The sequence below is a fragment of the Herpailurus yagouaroundi genome, unplaced genomic scaffold (assembly GCF_014898765.1).
Source record: "Herpailurus yagouaroundi ecotype Mexico unplaced genomic scaffold, PumYag 29, whole genome shotgun sequence".
Taxonomy (NCBI): Eukaryota; Metazoa; Chordata; class Mammalia; order Carnivora; family Felidae; genus Herpailurus; species Herpailurus yagouaroundi.
The window spans coordinates 94,955,002-94,972,573 of record NW_024412377.1 but is presented as its reverse complement, the minus strand read 5'-3'; the positions used below and the strand labels follow the sequence as shown (position 1 = coordinate 94,972,573).

At 33.3% G+C, this 17,572-nt stretch overlaps 1 protein-coding gene across 4 annotated transcripts in view; it reads right to left on the bottom strand.

The window, feature by feature from the left end:
* The window catches only part of SSBP2 (single stranded DNA binding protein 2), a 316,842-nt gene that overhangs the window by 18,438 nt on the left and 280,832 nt on the right, over positions 1 to 17,572 (bottom strand). For all 4 annotated transcript variants that reach the window (XM_040449499.1, XM_040449505.1, XM_040449513.1 and 1 more), the window contains 5 exons: positions 14,537 to 14,572; positions 12,669 to 12,723; positions 9,323 to 9,393; positions 6,243 to 6,321; positions 3,699 to 3,727 (listed from right to left, as the gene is read on the bottom strand). In XM_040449499.1, coding sequence (XP_040305433.1) covers positions 3,699 to 3,727; positions 6,243 to 6,321; positions 9,323 to 9,393; positions 12,669 to 12,723; positions 14,537 to 14,572 — 270 coding nt within the window. The remainder of the gene's footprint in view (positions 1 to 3,698; positions 3,728 to 6,242; positions 6,322 to 9,322; positions 9,394 to 12,668; positions 12,724 to 14,536; positions 14,573 to 17,572) is intronic.

Below are 17,572 nucleotides of genomic sequence, written 5' to 3'. Positions count from 1 at the left end.
ACAACAATCCAAACGCTTTGGGATGCAGCGAAGGCAGTCCTGAGAGGAAAATACATCCAGGCCTATCTCAAGAGACAAGAAAAATCCCGAATACAAAATCTAACAGCACACCTAAAGGAAATAGAAGCAGAACAGCAAAGACACCCCAAACCCAGCAGAAGAAGAGAAATAAAGATCAAAGCAGAAATAAACAATATAGATTCTAAAAAAACTGTAGAGCAGATCAATGAAATCAAAAGTTGTTTTTTTGAAAAAAATAAACATAATTGATAAACCTCTAGCCAGGTTTTTTTTAACCTTCTCAAAAAGAAAAGGGAGATGAGCCAAATAGATAAAATCATGAATGAAAATGGAATTACAACCAATCCGTCAGAAATACAAGCAATTATCAGGGAATACTATGAAAAATTATATGCCAACAAACTGGACAACCTGGAAGAAATGGACAAATTGCTAAGCACCCAGACACTTCCAAAACTCAAACAGGAAGAAATACAAAATTTGGACAGACCCATAATCAGTGAAGAAATTGAATCAGTTATCAAAAATCTCCCAACAAATAAGAGTCCAGGACCAGATGGCTTCCCTAGGGAATTCTACCAGACATTTAAAGCAGAGATAATACCTATCCTTCTCAAGCTGCTCCAAAAAAATAGAAAGGGAAGGAAAACTTCCAGACTCATTCTATGAAGCCAGTATTACTTTGATGCCTAAACCAGACAGAGACCCAGCAAAAAAAGAGAACTACAGGCTAATATCCCTGATGAATATGGATGCAAACATTCTCAACAAGATACTAGCAAATCGAATTCAACAGCATATAAAAAGAATTATACATCATGATCAAGAGGGATTCATTCCTGGGTTGCAGGGCTGGTTCAACATTTGCAAATCAATCAATGTTGATACATCACATTAATAAAAGAAAAGAACCATATGATCCTGTCAATCGATGCAGAAAAAGCATTTGACAAAATTCAGTGTCCTTTCTTAATAAATACCTTCGAGAAAGTCGGGATAGAAGGAACATACTTAAACATCATAAAAGCCATTTATGAAAAGCCCACAGCTAATGTCATCCTCAATGGGGAAAAACTGAGAGCTTTCCCTGAGATCAGGAACATGACAGGGATGTCCACTCTCACCGCTGTTGTTTAACATAGTGTTGGAAGTGTTAGCATCAGCAATCCAACAACAAAAGGAAATCAAAGGCATCAAAATTGGCAAAGATGAAGTCAATCTTTCACTTTTTGAAGATGACATGATATTATACGTGGAAAACCAAATAGACTCCACCAAAAGTCTGCTGGAACTGATACATGAATTCAGCAAAGTCACAGAATACAAAATCAATGTACAGAAATCAGTTGCATTCTTATACACTAATAATGAAGCAACTGAAAGACAAATAAAGAAACTGATCCTATTCACAATTGCATCAAGAAGCATAAAATACCTAGGAATAAACCTAACCAAAGATGTAAAAGATCTGTATTCTGAAAACTATAGAAAGCTTATGAAGGAAATTGAAGAAGATATAAAGAAATGGAAAAACATTCTGTGCTCATGGATTGGAAGAATAAATATTGTCAAAATGTCAATACTACCCAAAGCAAACTACACATTCGATGCAATGTCAATCAAAATTGCACCAGCATTCTTCTCAAAGCTAGAACAAGCAATCCTAAAATTTGTATGGAACCCCAAAAGACCCCAAATAGCCAAAGTAATTTTGAAGAAGAAGACCTAAGCAGGAGGCATCACAATCCGAGACTTTAGCCTCTACTACAAAGCTGTCATCATCAAGACAGCATGGTATTGGCACAAAAACAGACACATAGACCAATGGAATAGAATAGAGACTCCAGAATTGGACCCACAAATGTATGGTCAGCTAATCTTTGACAAAGCAGGAAAGAATATCCAATGGAAAAAAGACAGTCTCTTTAACAAATGGTGCTGGGAGAACTGGACAGAAACATGCAGAAGAATGAAACCAGACAACTTTCTTATACCATTCACAAAAATAAACTCAAAATGGATGAAGGACCTGAATGTGAGGCAGGAAACAATCAAAACTCTAGAGGAAAAAGCAAGAAAAAACCTCTCTGACCTCAGCTGTAGCAATTTCTTACTTGACACATCCCCAAAGGCAAGGGAATTAAAAGCAAAAATGAACTACTGGGACCTCATGAAGATAAAAAGCTTCTGTACTGCAAAGAAAACAATCAACAAAACTAAAAGGCAAACAATGGAATGGGAAAAGATATTTGCAAATGACCTATCAGACAAAGGGCTAGCATCCAAAATTTATAAACAACTCACCAAACTCCACCCCTGAAAAAAAAATAATCCAGTGAAGAAATGGACAGAAGACATGAATAGACACTTTTCTAAAGAAGACATCCAGATGGCCAACAGGCACATGAAAAGATGCTCAACGTCACTCCTCATCAGAGAAATACAAGTCAAAACCACACTGAGATACCATCTCATGCTGGTCAGAGTGGTTAAAATGAATAAATCAGGATACTATAAATGCTGGAGAGGATAGGGAGAAACGGGAACACTCTTGCACTGTTGGTGGGAATGCAAACTGGTGCAGCCGCTCTGGAAAACAGGGTGGAGGTTCCTCAAAAAATTAAAAATAGATGTACCCTATGACCCAGCAATAGCACTGCTAGGAATTTACCCAAGGGATACAGGAGTGCTGATGCATAGGGGCACTTGTATCCCAATGTTTATAGCAGCACTTTCAACAATAGCCAAATTATGGAAAGAGCCTAAATGTCCATCAACGGATGAATGGATAAAGAAGATGTGGTTTGTATATACAATGGAATACTACTTGGCAATGAGAACGAATGAATTGTGGCCATTTGTAGCAACATGGATGGAACTGGAGAGTGTTACGCTAAAAGAAATAAGTCAGGCAGAGAAAGGCAGATATCTTATGTTTTCACTCATATGTGGATCCTGAAAAACTCAAGAGAAGACTGGGGAGGGAAGGGAAGGGGGGGAAAAATTACAGACAGAGAAGGAGGCAAACCATAAGAGACTGTTAAATACTGAGAACAAACTGAGGGTTGGGGAGGATGGGAAAGTGGGGTGATGGGCAGTGAGGAGGGCACCTATTGGGATGAGCACTGGGAGTTGTATGGAAACCAATTTGACAATAAATTTCATATTAAAAAAACACTTTGTTCAAAAACAAAATTTATAAGGTTATTCTAATAATCTTAATAAGAGTTCCATGTGGAATGAAATACAAATAAAAAACAACACAGAGGGTTGCCTGGTTGACTCTTGATTTCAACTCAGGTCATGATCTCATGGTTGTGAGATCAAACTCTGTGTCTGGGCTCTGTGCTCGGTATGGAGCGCCATCCCCCCCCCCACCCCTTTTTTTTTTTTTTTTACTTAATTTTATTTTTTAATTTACATCCAAGTTAGTTAGCATATAGTCCAAAAATGATTTCAGGAGTAGATTCCTTAATGCCTCTTACCCATTTAGCCCAACCATCCTCCCAAAACCCCTCTAGTAACCCTCTATTTGTTGTCTCGGTATGGAGCCTTTTTAAGATTCTCTCTCCTTCTCTCTGCCCCTCCCTTGCTCATGTGTGCTTGTTTTCTCTCTCTCAAAAAACAAACATAAACAACCCAAAACACAAAAAACCCAGAGATTATACAACACTCACCTTGGAAATACTGTCCATATCTCCTGACCCTGAAACAAAATATGAAAAGAAAATGTTTATTAGATAATAATTTCATATACAAATTAAGTATTCCTTTAATATAAATAAATGCAGTACACTCTTTGTATTTTCCAGTACGTATCTCCTTAATTTTTTAATCTTAAAAAATTATTTACTCAGAGTGCCTGGGTGACTCAGTTGGTTAAGCATCCTACTCTTGGTTTTGGCTCAGGTCATGATCTTATGGTTTCTGAGTTTGAGCCCTGAATCAGGCTCCATGCTGACAGTGCAGAACTTGCTTAGGATTCTCTCTCTCTCTCCCTCTCTCTCTCTGCCCCTCCCCTGCTCAGGGTCTCTATCTCAAAATAAATAAATAAACTTAAGAAAATTCGTTTTCTCTTATACTGTCTGGTGAGTAAGTATCATCGATGGCAATGCAAGGATGAGCTGTACCTCTCGCTCTGAACCATCTTTTTTGTTTATTTTTGTAATGGTAGAATTAAAAAAGTATCATTATCATAAATTCCTGAAAATGAAATGTAAGAGAGATCACTTATAAATCGTAGTCAATTCAAATTTTTAAAATGTATGCATGTATGTATATGTATATATAGACAGCGAGAGATAAATATATTTTCTGAAATGATGCTTCTAAATCTGACAAAATATAAGATGGACATCTGCAATATTTAAAAATATTATGAGCCATATTTTACTATAATAACCAAAGTGAAGAATTTTTAATAACATTAAAAAATTGACAGCAATCAATATTCATGGCAATCCATCAAAAGTAAGAATGTCTTTATAATACTGTAATTTTAAGTAGATTCCTGGGAGAAATGAAAAATCAGTACTAATTTCTTACTTAAGAAGTGGAATCATATATTAGGTAACAAGGAACAATAATCAGATCTTTGCCACATGTTAGCTTTATTTTTAACCATTTTAACAATTTTTTGGCATAAACATATTCTACTATTTTAATAGTAAAACATTCAGTTATAGTCACAAATAAAGTTAGTGCTTATAAACATACATAGTACATTGATACATATTTAATGCACATATGTAATTATGTAGATATAAATATATGTAATAATGTTTATTATAAAAAGTAATAAGCCACATGCCAAGCATATGTGAAACTCTTCCTCAAATTCTATTCTAGTGAATAACTGAAAATTTTCTATGACCAAATGTCATATTTTTAAAAATAATTTTACAAATTAAAAGATTGGAAACTGAGTTATGTTGCAATACATTAAAAAATAAAATTCTAGAACAGTGCTGACAGGTAGAGCTTTGTGTGATGATGCAGATGTTTCTCTATTCTATGTTTCATTATGGTAGCCATTAGCTACACATGGCCATGTACATTTGATAGGAGGCAGTGCAGCTGAGGAAGTAAACTTTACATTTTATTTAATTTTGACTTAAAATTAAATAGTCACACATGGCTAGTCACTACCATAATTGAACAGTGCAAATTAAGGCTTTGATATCTAGGCAACATATGTACGTATATAAAACAAGTATGGACCTTAAAAGCTCAAAAGTCTAGCAACAGGTTGCAAATAGTTTCTTGATTATTGAAGTTACAGAGCTTTTCAAAGTATTAGAGGCTGGTGTTTGGGCGGAGTCGTGGAATCTGTGTACAACCTAAGTTACTCATGGGCATAGTTATTCCAATTTAAGTAAAAGATGGTTCTTTTTCAAAAGAAAAAAAAGATCATAAGTGTCTATCCCCATTGTCAACTTCTAGCTTATGTTACTGTTACTTAAAACACATATAAACATAAAATAAGTGTAGTTGTTGTTTTATGGGTTTTGTTTTGGATTTGCATTTGGCCTGCCTATATGTACAGTGCACTGTGTGATCTAATCGGTTTTGTGCCACTCATCTCTATTTCTCACTGTTGTGAAACTCTTTGTTCTCCGTGAAGACACTGGGCTTCATTTGGTAAGAAGGCATCATTTATGAGGTATGTTTTCAACTATTAGTCATAGTACTTGAAATCTGCTTTGCCACGAGTATGTGGCACTGCTCTCTTTTAAGAAAATCATCCAGATAATCCAGAATATAATTAAATTTTATTTTTAAAAGAGACAAACATTAAAATACAGAAACAAAGTCAAGAAATTCTTGCAGAGAACATAAGCTCCTCTGAGACTGCATCTATAGACCTTCGTAGACAAACCAGCTCAGAAGATACTGTAGCTCTCCAGGTGAGGGATATGTAATATGTGCTCAGAGCAGCAATATCTCCTTTTATCATAAAACACTCAGATTTTGATAGGTGAAAGTAAATACCTGTGAATAAGAGCTAGGTTAGAACAATCCTCACATTTCTGATTTTCAAATGATCTCCAGTTATCATAACCAATATTCTGTAAAGTCTCAGTCTGAAGTGAAAGTTGAAGCATTTTAAAATAAATTCAAAGTAAATAAAGGTATACAAAAGCAATTTGCAAACTGTAATATCCACTCTGTAGAATAAAAGTTTTGTTTTGATTTCTAAACATCAAATTGCATATCCTTACCTAAAGAGCCATTCATGTGATGTGACTCCATTCCTCCTAATCCACCCATGGGACCATCTGACCCAGGGCCCATTGGAAACTTTAAAAAATGAAGAGAATTTCTATGATCACACTGAAAACAAGTATTTATCTAATGTTACAATATCTATCTTTAACATTGTAAGACACTTCCACAAATTATTTTCATATCCAAATAATGGAGGTTATTTTCCTAGATTTTTTTCAGCCTTACAGATTCTGAAACTGACTGCCCTACTTTCCTCATACCATCTGCTTTATATTCTGGATCTTCAGGTTAATCCTCATTTATATCCATATTTTCTTCAGATATTCTCAACTAGAAAGCACATACATTCCAGTGCAAATTAGAGGATAAACATTCTCTTCTCTGCTATTGACAGATCTTGCTATATAAGCCAGAGATGATTCCTAGGAAGCTGCTAAAAGTATTGACTTATTAATAAGAATAATTCAACATTATTATGCCAACATTAAGATTTTTCTTAGCAGCCAATCTATCTTTGTTCAAATGGACATAATAAATAATTCCATCTTGTAGTTTAAATACATTTAGCTCCTTGGGGACAGCTCAATATAGTTAATTCTTGGCAGTCTCAACTATGTCAGTTCAATGACAATTGGACGTTCTACAGCAGTTATATTTAACATTTTTTAAAGTAGTGGGATTATTTTATTTTAAGTTGGAAGCCCAGTACAAAACAGATGTGAACTGATATACGATGGTGGAGCAGGTGGTGGAGAAGCCATGGCCTACCCACTCAGTCTTTTCCTTATCTCCCTGGAATATTCCTGAGGAAATCTAGAGCCCAGTTTGAAGACAAGTTATCTATAATTATCTTATGTTTACAGTTAAAATAGCCTACTGAAAACCACTTGTTCTTAAAATGTCTGATGCCAAAAGCATTTCTTCCATGTTGTATGGTACAGAATACTGAATGTGGTGTGTGTGTATTTACGTGTGTAGATGGGGTGGTGATGCTTACTAATCAAATAGGCTTTTGGGAGAAAAACAATTGCCCTCAACAGACAACCAGTAACTGTATATAATATATATATGATTGTTTGGAAATAAGATGGCTTTCTATCACTGGGATCATACAGCCACATGCTTATACATTTTCCCAGGATAATATCATTTCTGTTGCCTAAAGTTTTGTAGCCTTAAAGCATACAGATTGATTTATATATATTCTACTTGGTTTATAAATATTTTATAGATTCTCTCTATATAGATTCTATATATAGATTCTATATATTCTAAGTTGTTTACTTAGAATTAATTTTAGAAATTTAATTTATAAATCAATTAAAGAAATATTAACTTTTTAAGCTATCATTTGAGGTAGCTTAAGAATGATAGCTTAAAGAAATTAACTTTGAACTTACTGTTTTATTCAGCCTTTGTCAAAAGCATAGTATAGATCTGGGCTGAAAAACTAGTGCTGGTAAGGCCAACACCCTCTGAACTTACTTGGTTCGGTCCCTTCATCTGGCCCCCACAGTGTTTTAAAAGACACAAAGACTATTGGTATGTATGCTTGAAGCACAAAAAACTGCAGTCCTAGCCCTCAGCAGGCATTTGCTTTTACTACCTCTGGCTGAGATGAATGGCATTTGAAAAAGTGACACGATCAGCTTCTACTTTTCTTGGATCTCTTATCTTTGTATTGAGTTAGAGAACCAGAATGGAACATACTTGGATGGTATCAGCTTAGCTGCCCACAGAAATGTCTTCAGTGCCATATGCTCTGGGTTTCCTCTCGCACTCCCTCCATTTTAAATATCAAGTTCTAAGCTATGAAACTGCACTATGAAGAGCTTTTCTATATTGTTGCTAAATTTCTAAAATGAACATTGTTCATTATCATATTCAATGTTCATTAAGATCACTGTGGAAACACCCTTTAGACATTACTGATAGGAAACTGTTTCTTTTCTCCTGAAAACCAATTTATTTGTTGTTGTTTATTTGATTATATAAAGAGGATAGTGATAACTGAAGGCAGTACTGCTTAAGGGAAATAATATACGAGCTACAACACAAACTTACATAAGTAAACTTATATTTACTAGCAGCCATGTTTAAATAGTAAAAAGAAACGGGTCAAGTTAATTTTAATAATATATTTCATTTATCCTACATATCAAAATTATTTCAGCATATATTCAGTATAAATATTTTAATAAAATCTTTTACATTATTTTTTTCATATTAACTCCTCAAAGTCTAGTGTATATTTTATACATCACATTTCAATTTGGACTGGCCATATTTCAAGTATCATATTATACTGGATGGATTTCAGGTTTCCCTTTAAAGTCTTTACTGCTAAGAAGCTCAATTATAATAATTATTTCATTCCTGTTTTTTGGTATACTTATGGAAATTCCTTTATGTCTTCTGATTTTTATTTAAACTAAGCAGCCTTATATTCATACATGTCTGTGTATTAACTATACCTTGTTATAAATATTTTTGTTAATATGTAGGTCTTATAGATAAATAATTTTCTGTAAGCTTTCATGGAAAAAGAACAACCAGATGCATTATTAAGAACACCCAAATTCTTTATGTAGAACTGCTGCATTTCCATATTTAAACTCCAGATTTCAAAAATCTAAAGAAAAACAAGCAAATCCAACTTCCTGATTTATTTCAAGTTTATCAGGATAAAAGAAATAAACAATCACAATGAAAAATTTAGTGATGCTAAAAATGAGGCGAATGTCAATGATTACACATTAACTGTCATTTCAAATAGTGTTAATTATTAACTATTTGAGATTTTAGATAACACCACACACCAACATTTTATAATTGATTAGGTTCAGTTTTACATTTAAGTTATAATGATGTGCAATCTTTTGTTATACATTTTTGTATTTTATATTTTTTGTCAATCCAGAACATAGAAGGGATTTGATTATTTTTGGATATCTAGTAAGTTTCTGGATAGTAAAAGAGAAAGCTTAAATAGTATCTAGGAATATTCATTACACTTAGAGTTTGAGCCTTGAAATACATTCCAAAATTAAAAAAAAAAAAAATTCATATTTACATTGGGCCTGTTAGGTCCAGGAGGTACTGCATTCATTAAAGTATACATGTTGTCTCCAGAGTTGGTTGAATCTGAAACAAAACATTACCTAATTAATATCTTTCTTTACAATTTACACCCAAGTCATCACAAAGTAATAATCAGAGATGATCTGCACACACATACATATTAATAGCTGCAGCACTTAAAGTAGTCATTACTAATGTTCAGAAACAAATACTTGTAAGTCATTTTCCAACTCAGAAATTACCATTCTGAGGTTGTAAATGAGAATATTTACCTAATATATAAGGGGTAATCACTTGAATAATTCTGGTCAAAAGGAACAATACTTTAAGAATCTCAAATATTACAGTAAAGTTTTTCTTTTCTAAAAAACATGGATACTTTTTGACTTCATTAAGCAATGTGTATAACAAAAATCTCCAAAAATTCAAATTCAGTAGCTTTTCAGTTTTCATTGTTTCCTTAGGCTTCTTATATACTAATTTAAAACAGTTTATTTATCTAATAATTATTAATAGCTGGTGGGATATCATGGCTTAATTCCAACATAAAGAGAGTATACAATTAGAATGAAAAATTCTCTTGCTTGAAGTAAAAGTCAGCTTCTTCCAGTACAGCTTTTGATGAAATTTTTTTATTCATTTTATTCTTGATTCATTATAGTAAAAATAACTGTAGTGTATATCCATATAAAATAAGTACCACTTTATAATATTAAAAAATTTACATTTCATGTCTATTAGCTAATTCTAATAAAGTCTCTGAGTACATATGTTTTTATAATGTATTATCTATAGTAAAAGGCCATATATTTTACATTTAGGAAATATGTTTTTCTATTTTCCCACAATTACACAATTTTCTTAAATATAATGTATCAGGCCTCTCCATTCTGAAAAAAAAAAAGTGTTTCAAATCTACATTAATATATCCTACTGCTGAAAAAGCAGACATGCCCACTTCAGATGGATCTCTATTTGTTTATACTAAGTAAGGTCCCGATCTACTTTTGTGGCCTTAATTATTTATTTTACATCCTTATGTACATTATATTCCTGTCAACTCAGGCTGCTTGTTCTTTCCTGTGTATGATCAACCGTTTATATCTCCATATTTTTGTTCTTAATTCCTCCAAGTATCTTCTCCCCAGTGTCCATCTACTGAAATTCTGCTCACTACCCCAGGCCCACTGCAAATGTTACCTCTTTCATGAGATTTTGTTTTCTGAAACTTCTGAATTCATGCATGCCCCCTCATCATTGAATTCTGCTTTGCATTCTAGTTAACATTTTGTCTTGTTCTTGTCTTTGTTATAGTGAGTTCATTGAGAGAAGGAAAGAGATCATGTCTTATACTATGTGCCACAGACAATAAATATCTGCTGAGATTTAACTAATGGAATACACTCTATCCCATAAAAATGTATCTTTCAGAAAATCAGTCATTACTAATGACTAAACACAGGAGATCTTCAAATGGTTTTTCATCTTTATTAGCCTAATTTTACTTAACTAATTTTAATAATTAACTTGGAAGGAAAATAGGCTGTATATTTTAAATATATAGAAAGAAAAATAAATTTGTTGTTTTTAATACCAATCAAAAACATACTTTCATCTATAGAAACACCAAGAGAAGTAAGGTTGGTATTTTCTAGACTTCTTTTTATATACAGAAAAACTTTACAATAAAGTAGACCTTATGGAACCTGTTTTTGGCGGGGAGAGCATTGGCTTCAAATTAGGAATGACTATACAAAAGATGAGCCCACAGGAGTATGCACAAGGCTAGGAAGACATACTGGTGGCAATTTGTTGGCTTGGAAGGATGGAGAGTAATCAGATTACTTATCACCTGAAAAGTTTAGTGGTTTCTCCAAAAAATTTCATTTATATTGTGGTGAAGTGTTTATTAATCACATGCTACCTTCATAAATTAAACATTAACTTCACATATAAGAATGCAAATGTGCGCAAGATGTTCAATTCGCCTAATTCTATCTTGAATGAATTGTTTCACTTCAATGAAGATGCTCTGAGGACAGAGATCCATGAAATATTTATGCTATATTCCAAATCAGTAGTGAAGCAAAGCAAAATTTTGTGTTAATTATCAGATTGATGCTTTTTCAAAATTAAGAAGATTCAAAAATTAAAAATTATTATTTATTGATATGATCAATGATAGTTAAGTTCAAGCTTCCACACATCTTAGATTTCAACAAACCAGCTAAGAACATATGAATTTAATATTGTAACATAATTCAGTATTTTTTTATTATAAAAATCTCCCATCTCTTTCATTACCCAGAGGTTAACACTGATAAAGCCTTAGAGCCTATTTCTTTGTCTTTCTACATTTTTGTATTAAATATATTTTACAATAAAATTGTAATCATATTATATTGAATCATGAACATTTATTCTCCATGTCATTAACAATTCTTTGATAATAATTTTAATGGCTACATTATATTCCTAAAAATTAATTTATTACTTTTGCTAAAATTGTATTAGGTTTGTGCCTACTATTTCACTATTAACTATAAAAAAATGAGCACCCTCTACATTAATCTCGGGTTGTATCTCTAATTATTCTCATAGCAGGATGATAGAAAAAAGTGAATATGAACTTTTTCATGGCTCTTGATACATGTTGCCAGAGCAGTTTCTAGGAGGGGTGTACCAATGTAAACTTCCACCATTACAGTCCTCAAGAAGCAACACATTTAATAGTCTATATTAAAGTCTTGAAAAGAAAGGATAAAGCTATTTAAAATCATTATATTCAATGATCACAGAAATACTGAGGCATTTTAGTTTAAAAATATTAAAAGAAAAAAATCTTCCTCCAGTGCACAGTGAATTTATTAGCTAATAAGTACATATGGACATGTAAGCATATTGATATCTATTGATATCTTAGTGAGATAATAGATATGGTGGGTCTGATTAAAGCTAATCCATTGGCTTTACACGGATCCATCCATGTATTTCATGTGTTATGCAGAATTTTTCTAAGTTGTGAGATTTGGATTCTTTTTCAGAGTCTCAAAGAATCTTTGTGTCAGATAAATTATTGGGCAATTCATGTAGATCAACACCATTTGCAATCTGATTATATCTATTACTCACACGACAGGAATTTTCTACAGACTTAAAGTAACTGGACAACAGTTATTTTTAAGAACACTACTTCTTCCTACTTGCTACCTCTAGTCTACTTCCTGTTACCATCAATGAGATAATGAATACTACTGACTCTCTATCATAACAATTTCTATATTTTGTGGTTTTATTCTAATAATCAAATGCCCGTGTGGTTGGTGTGATTACAATACCTGCTGGACTAGGCATGATGGGTGTTCCTGGTGGCCCTCCACCTCCTGGAGGACCCTAAATAATTATACAAAATTTCAGTAAAAATAAGGCATTTCATAAACAATGTAAGGAAAAACAGAAGAAAAGTTAGGCTTATCTATAATAGTCCAATTTGAAAATAACAGAGGAATTTTCTCCATAATTTATTTTCTTTGAATGCACAATCATTTCACTATTATGCAAGATATGATTTAGCTTAAATATGTTAAGATTGTTTTAATAAGTTTCCAAAAACAATGAGCCTGTAACACTGATGTATTATTCAGGACTTAATCATATTAGGTATAATGAGGTTAAGGAGAAACCATTTATTGGGGCCTTTACAAATCCCTAAAACAGAATCATTCATGTGTATCTGTGACTATAATTTTCTTATATTTTGTATCATCATTTTTTATAGGAAACTAAAAACTCAAAGATATTCATATGCTTAAAAAATACATTGATGCTATTTCTTTTTCTATTGGTATCAACTGTAACACTTCCAGAGCATGGAACCTTCTGCTATCATATCAATTAGAAATGAGGGGCAACATTGACTAATGCTGTGGGTTACTAATCAACTGGAAATGGAAATTAGGTGATTCTAAGGTTAACTCAGTTATTTCAGACAACCAATTCAGGTAAAGGGTTTTAGAATTTGTTAGCTCTAAAGTAATCTGTATAAATTACTAAGTGGATAAATTTGTATTTCATTCTGAAGGTGTAGACATAGCGCACTAATTATTTCAGATTTTATATATATATATATATATATATATATATATATTTGCTATTTAATAAGCAACTTAAATTTTCTTTCAGATAAAATTCTATAATTTCATAAAACTATGTATTACGCTTATTCTTCAGTGATTTGAGAAAAAAATAGGTTTTACCCACATTTACTTTCATTTTTGTTTCATAGAGAATGTGAAAAATGTTAGGCCTCTTAGTTTGTATAGCTTAAGAGAACATTGAGCACTAAGTTCACAGGTCCAAAACAGCATGTACTTTTTACTATGTTCATAAAACACTATTTCTACGGAGAGTAAAATGCTCATTGATCTTCTTAAGCACTCCTTTTTTCCTACCCCAGTTAGCCACCACCTCTGAAAATTTCTTTAGGAAAGATTTTCCTTTTTACCATTTTATCTTTGCTCTTCTGTTAGGCGTTTACTCCTAAATATTATAACAATTTATCTTCCATGGTGGCCTTGAGATGTAGCAAGGATTATAATGTTATGAGGGTTAAAAGGTCATTTGTAAGTTCAAGAGCTCATGTAAAACCTACTAATTTGACTTTAGGTGTAAATGAATTATTGGAAAATTTTAACATGTGCTAAATAATGATAAGAAGAAAAATAAGTGCTTTCAATATCAAAGTATAAAAAAGCCCCCGGCCCCCAAATGACTAGTCATTATTCTGCGATATGATTCCCTTTGTGATCAGGAAACAGTTTAATGTCTTCCTAAACTTTGTGTGTGGTGAGTGGTATGAGGGAGGGGGTGTACCTCATTCTCCTGGAGAACTGCAAATTCAAGCTTGGCATTGTGTAACTGGGTATGGCTTTCTTCATGATTGGACAGAGTGTATTGTATTGGTTTACAGAAACATATGCTAAAGTAAAACACAGTACTCAGGGCAATTTTGGCCAGATTGATAACTGTCTCACTAATGAACATCAACATATGTACTGAGGTTGGCAGACGAAAAACTCAATACATATCAGATGTTCACTTCTTGGCCAATACACAGGGGCTCTTCTTAACATCTGGACAACTATTTCATTGCCCAAATAAAACATAACATCAATTCTTATGAGCAAACAATCCCAAATGTACTTACTACATAATTCCCAGGAGATGCTGAGGAGTATGGTATCTGGAACACGAATAGGACAAAGAAATATATATTTTGATTCATGTGACAATACGGAAACTTACCTACAATGAATCTATATTCTGACTTTTATCAAGTTTTAAAATGTATCACAAAGGATGATAAAGAATAAAGCCGTTTATATCTGTCTAAGTGCTGGAAAATGAATAAATGCAACATTATCTTGAATTTATAAAAAAGAGTGGATTTAGGTCAAGAGAAATTTAGATTTCTAGCTTTAAGTTATACTGATTTTAGAGCAGTTATACTCACTGCTTGATACTAATGACACTTATTCTGTAATTAGAAAGATATATATTTGTGCAGTGAAAAACCAGAAACCAGAGTTTTTCAAATTAATAGCTTTTACAGATACAACTTCCAATTTATGTGCATTCTGGGATGCATTATTATTATTTTTAAGATGGGTTTCAGGCTACTACATTCATGTGGTACAGGTCAGTACTTGATCTATAGACCTCATGTTTCCCCCCTTTCCTTTCTAATTAGCTATTAGAAACTAATATAACAAATGCAAAACGTTTTCGTTAATGTAAGTCTCCAAAGACTACTAACTTGTAGGGATCAGATATGGATAACAAATTCTCTCCTTCCCTTCAAATCAAGCTCTTAACCAAACTCTTTTCTAGAGATTACATAGTATTAATACAACATTGCTATTATAATTTTAAAAATGAGAAGTAAAAACAGATATTTAAAAACTCAACACTTGAGTGTTGATATTAATAAAGAAAGCTAAATCCGAATATTTTATTTTTTTTTTCAAAGAAGCTCATTAGCTCACTTGCATGAAGAATCTGCACATCCAGAGGAGATATTTTTGTCTTGTTCTAGAAAAAGCCATAAACTACTATCTTCTTGCAGGTACATAGCCAGATTAGGACCATTACAGTAGTGAAAAGATGATAGTTCCTTTACCCTAAACCCTCCTTCTAGCCCAACGCCTTCCATATAATTAAACATAAAAATAATATGAAACTATACAGTAAGAAGGAAGTATAACAAAGTTATGATTTTCCTCTAAGTTATTTGAAAATTGTCTCCTTGTTGTTTGGTGTCCACGCTTTGCCTTAAGCACAGACCACATGCCTCTGCGGCCCCTGCTTGGTCTGCCTATGGCTAATTCATCCCTGCAGAGGGTCCTTACCAGGCTGCCCAGTATCACTAATGATGGGGATTACTTCCACTATGAGCAGTGAGATCTGATGGCCAGTACACACTAAACTCGGTGCTAGAAATCAACTTTGCTCTCTTGGGCCGCTGTTAGTGCATGATCCACCATCCATCTTCTGATTCTTATTATTTTAAACATATGCATTTACTCTCTCCAAATCACTACCTTATCTGTTGGCTCCAATTTTCATCTCCTTATAACTTTAGCATCATGCTCATGTTCTTCTGCCTCTCTCTACTGTCTACCATCATTCTTTACCAACTTTAACATATGAGCTAACCACCCTTTAAATCTTTGGAATTTATACTTTATTGCCTTCCTTCATTTCACAATATACTTCCTTCTCCTCCATTTGTGAGTATGAGCACAACCCAGAACTCTTTACACAGAGATCTAAACAACTCCTTTGCCTGACAATCTTTCTTATTCCTCATGACACTCACAAATATATTATTCTATATTCCAACAAGAATCTTCTTCCATTACAATTCCTCCATGTTTTCCCTATTATTTCTGTATTTATTTCCTGTAAGTCCATTATTTCCTTATTAGTTTCCTGCTAAATTGTCTCTGCCACTCCCCCATGCCACTGTCAGCATTTTGTTTCTCTTTCCAATATTTTAAATTCATTATCTCAAAGCCTACTTAGTTTCCATCTCTTTGATCATCCCCTAGCCACCTTTTCTATTTCACAGTAGAGATTTACCAGAGAGAAACACAAAATAAGGGACAAGGTCCAAAATATAATCATGTTCTCCAATTTCTACTTAGTCTTCACTAATAACTGGAAGCATTTTGGCTCAGCCTTCATGGAAGCCCAGAAGCATTCTGTGGTGTGCCAATAAACCGAACAAATTCAGGGGAGAAAAAGGTCCCAATCTGTAGCATTTATCAATTTATGTGGTATGAATATTCCCACATGAAATATTTCAAGCTACCAATGATTCTTTTTTTAATTTTTATTTATTAATTTTAAAAATTTATTTATTGTTTAATTTATATCCAAGTTAGTTAGCACATGGTGCAACAATGATTTCAGGAGTAGATTCCTTAATGCCCCTTACCCATTTAGACCACCCCCTTCCCACAACCCCTCCAGTAACCCTCTGTTTGTTCTCTCTATTTAAGAGGCTCTTATGTTTTATCCCCCTCCCTGTTTTTACATTATATTTGCTTCCCTTCTCTTATGTTCATCTGTTTTTTATCTTAAATTCCTCATGTAAGTGAAGTCATATATTTGTCTTTCTCTAATTTTGCTTAGTGTAACTTAGAATAAGTTCCATCCACGTAGTTGCAAATGGCAAGATTTCATTGAATATATATACCACTTCTTCTTATCCATTCACCCGTCGATGGACATTTGGGCTCTTTCCATACTTTGGCTATTGTCGATAGCATTGCTATAAACACTGGGGTGCATGTGCCCCTTCAAAACAGCATACCTGTATCCCTTGGATAAATACCTAGTAGTGCAATTGCTGGGTCATAGAGTAGTTCTATTTTTAATTTTTTGAGGAACCTCCATACTGTTTTCCAGAGTAGCTGCACTGGTTTGCATTCCCACCAGCAGTGCAAAAGAGATCCTCTCTCTCTGCATCCTCGCCAACATCTCTCGTTGCTTGAGTTGTTAATGATAGCCATTCTGATAGGTGTGAGATGGTTATCTCATTGTGGTTTTGATTTGTATTTCCCTGATAATGAGTGATGTTGAGCATTTTTTCATGTGTCTGCTCGCCATCTGGATGTCTTCTTTGGAGAAGTGTCTATTCATGTCTTTTGCCAATTTCTTCCCTGGATTATTTGTAAGC